Source organism: Magnolia sinica, chromosome 3 (assembly GCF_029962835.1).
Source record: "Magnolia sinica isolate HGM2019 chromosome 3, MsV1, whole genome shotgun sequence".
Taxonomy (NCBI): domain Eukaryota; kingdom Viridiplantae; phylum Streptophyta; class Magnoliopsida; order Magnoliales; family Magnoliaceae; genus Magnolia; species Magnolia sinica.
Genome location: NC_080575.1, coordinates 76,590,654 through 76,600,087, shown reverse-complemented (window position 1 = coordinate 76,600,087; position 9,434 = coordinate 76,590,654). Strand labels below are relative to the sequence as shown.

At 41.5% G+C, this 9,434-nt stretch overlaps 3 protein-coding genes across 3 annotated transcripts; 1 reads left to right on the top strand and 2 right to left on the bottom strand.

Moving 5' to 3' along the window:
- Window positions 1–200: 200 nt before the first annotated feature.
- Window positions 201–2,630, top strand: LOC131238568 (chloride channel protein CLC-f-like). Its single transcript, XM_058236241.1, has 3 exons — window positions 201–1,338; window positions 1,456–1,560; window positions 2,179–2,630. Exons 1-3 carry the CDS (start codon window positions 952–954, stop codon window positions 2,260–2,262), a joined length of 576 nt encoding a protein of 191 aa, XP_058092224.1. The 5' UTR covers window positions 201–951; the 3' UTR covers window positions 2,263–2,630.
- A 923-nt stretch (window positions 2,631–3,553) lies between these two features.
- LOC131238937 (uncharacterized) lies at window positions 3,554–8,013 on the bottom strand. The gene is made up of 5 exons (XM_058236515.1): window positions 7,572–8,013; window positions 6,568–7,397; window positions 5,511–6,221; window positions 4,843–5,441; window positions 3,554–3,626 (listed from the first exon to the last, which is right to left on the bottom strand). The coding sequence occupies exons 1-5, from the start codon at window positions 8,011–8,013 to the stop codon at window positions 3,554–3,556; spliced, it is 2,655 nt and encodes an 884-aa protein (XP_058092498.1).
- Window positions 8,014–8,112: 99 nt separating this feature from the next.
- On the bottom strand, window positions 8,113–8,941 carry LOC131238936 (uncharacterized). The gene is made up of 2 exons (XM_058236514.1): window positions 8,829–8,941; window positions 8,113–8,719 (listed from the first exon to the last, which is right to left on the bottom strand). The coding sequence occupies exons 1-2, from the start codon at window positions 8,939–8,941 to the stop codon at window positions 8,113–8,115; spliced, it is 720 nt and encodes a 239-aa protein (XP_058092497.1).
- Window positions 8,942–9,434: the final 493 nt, after the last annotated feature.

The window sequence follows — 9,434 nt, the reverse complement described above, 5'->3', positions numbered from 1 at the left end:
TAAATGTTTTTCATCCTGCCCCTCACGTGTTGCCACTGCTTTTCACTCTTTTAAAATGTCATTGGCTTCCTCCTACTTTATGGGATAAAAACATATTGACTAACTTTGTAGAGATACTTAATGCTAATTGATGGTTTATTGTTTTATCTTGTTAATTTCAAGCAATATTGTGCTTATGAAGCTGCTGTACTATATGGCTATGTATATTTGTTTACTTGCAGGTGCTCTTCTTTTAATAACTTATTTCTTTTAAAAGAAATTACCCTAAATAGGGTATCAATAGGATGAATCCTAGAGTACCATTACCCCAGGCCTACTGAGGTTCTCATTGTTCTGGGTTTGGGCCTCTTTCATGTAGGACCTGAACCCAGGCATAATTGGGATTAGAATGATGCATGAGCTGAACATGGCATGCACTCGTGCTATTACATTAGTTAGTTGTCATCATATTTGTATTAATCAGGCCCTTGTTGCAGTCTTGCTTTTAGTATTTAGCTTATAGATGTTTCCAAATAACTGTAGACATCTTATCTTGCGTATGATGATCATGGCATTGTTAGTTCCTGTAACTATGCATATCAAATTCTATTTTGATCTTCTGTTTTTCAGCCAAAAAGTTACAGTTTTTAGGATCACACTTATGGCACTGTAGTTCCCGTAATCGTCTCTAAAATTCTATTTTGATATTCTGTTTTTAAGCTGAACAGATACAGTTTTCAGAATCACACCCGGTTTCTCTCAACAGATCTAGTTCCTATAAAATACACAATTTGTTTTGTCTTTGCATGGTCTGGTCATAATCACTCAAGAACCATACATCTACATTTGAATTTTAAGGAGTACACTGCTTGGCCCGAATTACCGTTGTTTTCATTATACCAGCATTCCATGCAGGCTGGTCCATTTCTCACTTATATACCAATACAATAAATAAGTCCGGTTGCTTGAACCATGGATGAATGTTGCACAAAGATTACCACATCGAGCAGTTCTAATCATTCAATGGTCAGCTTGCAAGCTTTAGGTGGTCTAGGAGCTGGTATAATAGCTCTGAGGTACCTAGGGATACTGTACTGGGGCTTTACAAATGTGGATGAAATCCTACGCATGGGGAAGAGTGCTTCAGCACCTGGAATTTGGTTGTTGACTCAATTGGTGAGGGCCAAAGTTGTGGCAACTGCTCTTTGCAGGGGATCTGGGCATGTGGGTGCTCTTTATGCCCCAAGCTTGATGATCGGTGCTGCTCTTGGTGCCGTGTTTGGGGGTTCGGCTGCAGAAATCATCAATTCAGCCATCCCAGGAAATGTTGTTATTGCCCAGCCACGGGCCTACGCTCTGGTAATATTTTCTAGTTCTTGTTTGGTTGACTCTAAACGGACATTCATCCATGCAATTTGTTGTTTATTGGTATGAGCACGTGCATATAGATTTATATTTCCTGACCTCTCCATGCAGGTCGGGATAGCTGCTACGCTAGCTTCAGTTTGTTCAGTTCCCTTGACATCAGTGCTACTTCTGTTTGAGCTGACAATGGATTATAGAATTTTGCTTGCACTCATGGTAATTTTCAGCCCAGAACTTGTTTAGAGAACTGGCATTTCTTTGTATTTTTAAAAGCTTCCTGTCACAATCTAAATCTGGTCAAGGATGTGTGAAGTTGTTTTAACTTTGAAAGCGCCTAGAGTAAATTGATTCTTCTTATGGAAGCTGGTCACTTGTTTTGAAGTTCACTTGGCTAAATTTAACTTCCTAACATGGACAAGGTTGGCTGCTACGATTTTGAGTGCAAAAATAAATTGTGTAATCTGTAAGAGATTTTTATGATGATCAATCAAAAGGACTTCTGCTTTTACCTTCAAACCTGTACAACCTATGACTAAAAAAAAAAATTTACACTTATTTGATTAGCTGACTATATGATTGATGGACATTTATTGGAGGTTAAAAATGAAAAGATCTAACTATACTATTTCAACAAGTCTCCACAATCAGTGGTTAGAATTTGTCGACCAATCTGATTCTCAGAGTGTGACAGTCCCTATTCTTTTCTTCTTCTTTCTTTCTTTCGTCTTCTTCTTCTTCTTCTTCTTTTTTTGTGTGAGACCATGTTTAACTCAAAAGGTCAGCACTGTACCAGCTATTTTCTCTTTTGTATCATTATTGACTAATGGAAAATAGGCACGCCTTCAGGTTCCTGAAACAGTTGTCCAGCAGATATTTTTGTTAAACAGCCTTGATGTGGAGCTTTATAAGCATGCGTAGGAGGACATCTTTGAACAGCAGCAGACACATCTTGCCGAGAAATTGGATAAAGTGGTAAGTCCGGATTCCTAAGATTGTGTGAGGTCACATATAATACAAATCACTCGTATTCAGTTGGCTATCTTCCTGAAGATCCACCACATGCTTCTCTCGGAGATTGTAAAATTATAGCGTATCTAGCAAAGCTGTTCCAGCCCCCTGCTTTGCCGTTCTGTTTAGATGATCAGTTTCAAATATATTGTAACCATTAGAATGGAAAACTAGCCAGAAGATTAAGACGTGTTTGAATGTACAGTTTAACAGAATCAGAAAAGTTCAATGACAGAGAGCGAATGGCCAGAAGTGGAGGTGGGGGCATTGTGGTCTGTAATAATAACCAACTGCCAATTGCAATTCCTCTGCACCCTTTCCATGAAAATCTCTCTCTACACTCTAAAAACACCTAAACCCCCCAGAGAATGCCCAAAAGCTTCTTCTTATTTCTCTGAGGAGCGATGGAGAAGACGATGCTCTAAAGGCTACTTGGGATGGTCCAAATCGGTGAGATCTTACCCTTTGTTTCTTTTCTTAGTTAGCTTAATCTTAGTATTAGTTTTGATCTCATATCTTTCTTTTCTAGTTCATCCCATTTCTTTTCCTTTTGCTGGATTCATCCATCCATCCATCTTTTCAAAACTCTTTGCATCTTGCTCCCCTATGGAACAAGCTTGTATTGTAGATCACTAGCAAAATTCCATAGGGAGGCATTTAAGAAGTCATTCATATTTTTGCAATCAAACGATCCCGCTGATCCCATGAAGGATCGATCTAGAGTTATTTTAAGTATCGAATCATGACTTTACATGCATCATATTAATTTTGTAAATATCAGCCTTCAAACCTTGTTTTTAAGATCAAGGGAAATGAAGGGAGTATCCAGTGAGACAAACGTGATTCTCTTGTTGTGTAGTTGATCGACCATCCCTTTGCTTTGGCTTCTTTATTATTTTATATTAAAATTCATAGTTTGTTTAATCTGATTTATATAGGATCTTCCATAATTCTCTTGTTTTCTCTTCATTCTCTTTTCTTCAAAACCCAGAATGTGAGAATAAGCAAATTATGAGAATTTCTTCTGAGGTCGCTTTTTGTTTCTCTTCTTTGTAAGGTTCTTTTCTGTCGCGTAGATTTGTTTAGTCTATATTTTAATTGCGTTGATTTCACTATCTTGATAGGGATTATATTTGAATAAATCAGGATTAATTGCTGCTTGAATTAGATTTGTATTCATCTCTCTTATTTTTGAGTCCTCTCATTCTGAAATATACTTCTGTGCATCTCTGAAATCTGGAGGAGAATGAAGATTGGCATCACCGATACTGATGCTGGTTTGTCAAAGTCAAAACATGTGTCACCATGTCCAATGCCAATACCTTCAATTTCTCATCTTGTTTCCCCTTATTTTGGCAAGATCATTGTTATAGATATGTCCCATTCAGTCTCTGTTAGTTCGATTCTGGTACTGTTTCGTTTATTGATTAATTGAAATCCAATTTCATTTGATTAAAAAAAAAACGTAGCTATGAACCTATAGCTACGAATTTAGTCTGTAGCCTTTTCTCCTTTTTTGGTAGTGATCAATAAGATGCTGTAACTATTAAGAGGTTGTACTATTGTTCAAAAAACATAGTTGGATACTAAAATATTTTCCAACCCCTCACCTTTATAATTCATGTTGCTGAACTACTGTTCCATCGTTTTTTATTTTTTAAAAAAATATATCTGAAAAAGTCGTATTGTTTTTGTGCATTTCTTCAATGTTGTTGTAATAGTAAATATCTACTCCAATTGTTGTTTTTTAATGCGTTTGAGGAGGACAGGTTTTTCAATGATCTGCCCACCACATTGCATAAGAGTAATGCAAGACTGCCCATTTTTGGAAGTTTGTGTCCTTATCTCACATATGATGCTCTTGTGCATCTTTGGAGGGACATGTCTAATTTTGTTTCAGATCTGTCACACAAGAAATGGTTACTATAATCGTGGATGGTTCTGTGCTTGATCTAATATCCAAAATTATGTTGTATCTTTGCCTTGAATCACCTGGGAAGTTTTTGAAGGAAAAGAAAAGGGATAGAGATGTAGACGGTATATGTATTATATCACCAATATATCCCTTCTTCTCTTTAGTTATGTATATATTATATCACCAATATCACCCGTCATCTCTATAGTTCTGTAGTCTGTATACATTGCAGCACTTTATCAAGATTTTTGATGTCATGAGAATAGCCTTATCAGCCATGAAACTATGAATACCCAGTATCCATATGAGATAGCATTCGCTGTATTTCAAGACTTGATGAAAATTTGTAATTTTGCTAGGCATTTCAATTGGAAGTATTGCTTTCTTACTTTTTTTTTTTTTTTTTTAAATTTTTTAAAACAAAAAGAGGATTCATTCATGTATTCAATGGGAACATATACAGCTCATTCGGGCCTAAGCCAGGCAGACAAAAAGATACCCCGACGAAGGCCTATCATAAAACAGAAAACAAAAGAACTATCAACAAGGGGCTATATCCAGAGCCAGGGGGTTACCTCAACCGAAGATTTCCCAAACCAACTTTATCAAGAAAAATGGAACCTCTCACCTGATGAGGCAGCTTTGAAGGCCGATCGAACCACGCACCAGATTGAGAAGCGCTCCCTAGTCGAGCCAAAAAATCCGCCGGCGAGTTTCCTTCCCTTAGAACATGCACAAACCTGATTCGGCCATTACCCTGCAATTGATAAATCCTATGCAACCACCTCCTCCATTTCCACCCCGGCGTTGCCACTCCATTGAGCAACTCGACTACCAGATTAGAGTCCGATTCTAAGATGATTTGGCTATAACCCCTTTGAATACCCAAAGCAAGACCATCATGCACTACTCTCAATTCTGCAATGGTATTAGTGCCAACTCCATAGCCACCTGAAAAAGCAAAGAGAAAATTGCCCATCTCTCCTCTGCAAATACCACCCCCTCCCAATCTGCCCGAATTGCCTCTAGCTGACCCATCAACATTAATTTTGACCCATCCAGTCGATGGCCTCTCCCATCTAATCAAACTTGCACGACCACGCTTTCTAATGGCACTAGACAAGACAGCACCTGCCGTTGTAGAATCTGACCGACCTGACCCCAACTTGTAGCCCTAGTCAGATGAATTGCAAAGAAGAGTGTCCCACCATCTGATTTTCGAGAGAACACGATCACAAGTTACCGGTACATCATCAAAAACTGCCGCATTACGAGCTTTCCATATCTCCCATATAACAATACAAGGAATAATCATTTGGTTCACCGATTTATCCTGCCTAGAACGGACCGCCGCCCACCACTGAGAAAGCCTTGCTTCAACCAAGGAAGCAGCCATGACACTAATTCCAAACCATCCACCCACAGCTTGCCATACCACCTGAGCAATACTGCTGTTGACGAAGAGATGTAACAGAGTCTCAATGTCATGAGGTTGGGATCCAGGAAAAGAACAACAGACACATCTGGAAGCTAAATGGACACCTCGAGATTGGACCGTACTATCCACCGGGACCGCATTTTGCAGCACCTTCCAGAGAAGAAGGGAGATTTTGGGTGGCAGTTTGGCATGCCAAACCCATCTTGACCAGCTCCGACCCGGCCTAGGAGCTCTGGTCAAAGACCACGCCGATTTAACTGAAAAAACCCCTGAAAACGTGAGCAGCCAAAATGGCACGTCAACACCTTCTGTGGTGCAATACCCTGCTTGAAAGATGTGGTCAATGACTCTCTGAGGGAGAAGAAGGAAAGCCGCAGAGGGAGGAAGAGGACCACAAGGACCTATCACCTGACGCACCTGGTCATCGAGCAATCCAACTAGCACCTCGACTTCAACCAGCTGCTCGAGCGGCCCTAGCCCAATCCAATTCGATTTCCAAAAATTGCAGAGGCCAACCTATTTGCCATTGAACCCGGGATTCCACCATAAGGATGAATTCCTTGATTCTCTTCCACAGGGGGGATGATAACCGCCTTGAACGAGCCAAAATCCTTGAAGACAAGTCGTGGTGATACTTAGCTATCATGAATGAATTCCACACATTGTCCTTCTAACCAAATTTAATCGACCAGGCCATTTTAATAAGAAAAGCTTTCATAATGTCCGCAAGTTTCCTAAAGCCAATGCCTCCCTCATCCTTTGGCGTGGCTAGCAAATTCCAATTCCTCCAATGACACTTTTGTTTCCCTTCTGACTAGCCCCAGAAAAAATTCGCCATATGTCTCTCAATTGATTTTAGCACCTGAGAAGGAATATGTACAGCCGCCATTGAGTGAATCGGAATACTAGCTAAGACATTCTTCACCATAACCGCTCTTCTAGCCTGGGATAAAATGCGGGCCTTCCACCCATTAATGCGCCCCACAATTCTGTCTACTATCGGATTGAAAGCTGAAGCTTGGAGCCTACCATCCGCCATAGGAACACCCAAATAAGAGAAAGAAGCTAACGATTTTCCAAAGCCGAGGATAGACTCAATCATGCTAACTCGAGCACTTGACAATTTTGATGCGCAATAAAAGGAACATTTCCTCAGATTTATGCTTTGGCCAGAGGATGCTTGGAAGGAATCCAGGAATTTCTTGATCACTAGCAGCAAGGATTTGCTCCCATTAGTGAAAATTAAGGTATCGTCAGCATATAACAGGTGTGTGATTGGAGGGCATTCTCTACACAAAGCATATGGCCGGCTACCCCGAAGATATAACAAGCTTTTGAGCCCTCTGCTCAGGACCTCAGCTGAAAGAATAAACAAGCTTGGAGAGATGGGATCCCCTTGCCTGAGACCCCTAGAGGATTTAAAGAAGCCCTCTATCTCACCATTTAAAAGAACCGAAAACCAACTAATCGCCCAACACTTTTCTACCATCTCAATCCAAGGCATGCTAAAACCAAACTGCTTCAAAACCTGCTTCAGAAAATCCCAATTAACCCTGTCATATGCTTTGTCAATGTCAAGCTTCAAGATAATGTCCCCCCCCCCCCGAACCGGCCTGTTCAGTTCCCTGAACAACTCTTGAGCTAAGGCAACATTTTCGGCTATAGAGCGGCCTTGAACAAACGCCCCCTGTTCTGGCGATATCATCAATGGTAGGAGTTAGCTAAGCCTAGAAGCAACAATCTTAGAGAAAATTTAATAAAGGCAGTTACATAGACTAATAGGACGATAATCAGAGAACCGCTTAGGTGAAGGAGATTTCGGGATTAAGCAAATAATCATAGCCGATACTGACCTGGGAATATTACCTCCTTGAAAGATATAAGAGATTGCCTTATGAATATCCTGACCCACCACCTCCCAGCTAGATGCGTAAAAGCTGGCTGAGAAACCATCAGGCCCAGCCGCGCTATCTTTTGGGATGGAAAGAACCGCCGAGTGAACTTCCAACAACGACGGGATCTTCAACAACATGTCGTTGTGAGCCTGCAAGACCGTCTGCGGAATACACCAAAGAAGTTCTTGATCTATCTGACAAGAATCTGTACAAAATATCTGCTGGAAATGGGCGACCGCTGCTGCTTTTAAATCTGCCTGACCTTCCGCAATATGTCCAGCGTCCAGTTCTACCCGATTGACATTTACTCTCCTCTGTTTTTCCTTAGCCATTGCATGAAAAAACCGCGTATTTCTGTCCCCCTCCAACAGCCAGTCCACCCTTGATTTCTGCTTCCAGAAGATTTCCTGCATAAGTTCTAAGGAGGCTAACCTGGCTACATTGGAATTAATTTGATGCTGCAAGCTGACTGATTGGTGTAGCGAACCTCAAGAGGCTTGGATTTGGGCCTCCTACTCGACGGCGCGATGCTCCATTAGCGTTATCTGCTCGAAAATATTTCCAAACACCTCTTTGTTCCAAATTTTTAGATCCTGTTTCACTTGCTTAAGTTTGGAGAGCACATTATAGACTGGATGAGAGGACTTCACCTTGTTCCAAGCTAACTTGACCACATTGAGAAACTCCTCATGCTGGGTCCACATACGTTGAAAACGGAACGGTTTAGGCCCCCCAGACAACAGACGAGGCAAGGAGAGGAGCAGCGGAGCATGGTCAGAATGAATACGAGGCAAATGGGAAACTTTGAAATGAGGGAATGACATGGACCAGCTTGCGTTAATGAGAACCCGGTCTAACCTTGCCCAAACGCGAGCATTCCCGGATTGGTTATTACTCCAGGTGAACTGACTCCCAGAAAAACCCGTGTCTAACAAGCCCGCGGAATTGATCGCATCAGCAAATTCAATAGAAGAGGCTCTGTCCACAACCCTTCGGCTTCTTCTTTCTAAGTCGGCCACTACTGCATTAAAGTCACCACATACTGCCCAAGGGCCCTGTACCGAGGAGGAGAGAAGAGCCAGATCTGTCCAGAGAGATCTCCTCAAAACCCGAGCAGACCTGGCATAAAAAAAAAGTTAGAAATAGATGGGAGTCACTATTCTGAACAGAAGCCACTATCGTCAAGCATTGATCCGATTTGCCGACTATCGAGCAGGAGAGAATAGACTTGTAGAACAGCCAAATCTTGCCATCCTCATCACAGTTGGAAAATGAAGAGTGAAAACCCAGTGCTAGGCCAGTACGCACCCGCTTCTCATCACCAAGCATCAGTTCTAACATCGCCACTATCCAGGGGTCATGGGTTTTGAGAAACCTTTTTGCAATCCGCAATGTTTGATTGTTGCCAATTCCACGCACATTCCACACAATGATCTTATCCATCAGTCACACAACCTGTATTAACGGCCCTTCTCTTCAACCGGCGAAGCCTTGATTCCCAGTTCCCTTTAGCATATAAAATTCTGTGTCGTCTTATCTTCTTCAGGGATTTATTGACTTCGAACTCTGCCTGTCCTTCCTGCATCCCCCGTTCAGCAAAGTACCAATTCTGAATATCCCACTCCTCGACTTCCCCTAGGTCAGTATCCTGCCCTTGTTCTGGCTCCTCATACAGGTTGGTATCCGGGCTTCTATATTCATCTACTTGATATCTGTTTGTGCAACTGATTGCATTGGTGACTGGCAAAAAATATGGAGATAGATCAACCTCCAGAGCAGGTCAGTCCTTCACCTTATTTCGCCTTCGATAGACTTCCTTCGGGGCTGAATTTGA

What these genes read in the sequence shown, in the direction of transcription:
- LOC131238568 (XM_058236241.1), top strand. Translation starts at nt 952, where the DNA reads ATGGATGAATGTTGCACAAAGATTACCACATCGAGCAGTTCTAATCAT. An exon ending in AGCCACGGGCCTACGCTCTG is followed by an intron (nt 1,339 to 1,455) that starts GTAATATTTTCT and finishes CTCTCCATGCAG; the next exon opens with GTCGGGATAGCTGCTACGCT. An exon ending in GAATTTTGCTTGCACTCATG is followed by an intron (nt 1,561 to 2,178) that starts GTAATTTTCAGC and finishes AATGGAAAATAG; the next exon opens with GCACGCCTTCAGGTTCCTGA.
- LOC131238937 (XM_058236515.1), bottom strand. Translation starts at nt 8,013, where the DNA reads ATGCAGGAAATCTTCTGGAAGCAGAAATCAAGGGTGGACTGGCTGTTG. An exon ending in CTCTTATATCTTTCAAGGAG is followed by an intron (nt 7,398 to 7,571) that starts GTAATATTCCCA and finishes TGATATCGCCAG; the next exon opens with AACAGGGGGCGTTTGTTCAA. An exon ending in CAGTTTTTGATGATGTACCG is followed by an intron (nt 5,442 to 5,510) that starts GTAACTTGTGAT and finishes TCATCTGACTAG; the next exon opens with GGCTACAAGTTGGGGTCAGG.
- LOC131238936 (XM_058236514.1), bottom strand. Translation starts at nt 8,941, where the DNA reads ATGTTAGAACTGATGCTTGGTGATGAGAAGCGGGTGCGTACTGGCCTA. An exon ending in AAGATTTGGCTGTTCTACAA is followed by an intron (nt 8,720 to 8,828) that starts GTCTATTCTCTC and finishes TTTTTATGCCAG; the next exon opens with GTCTGCTCGGGTTTTGAGGA.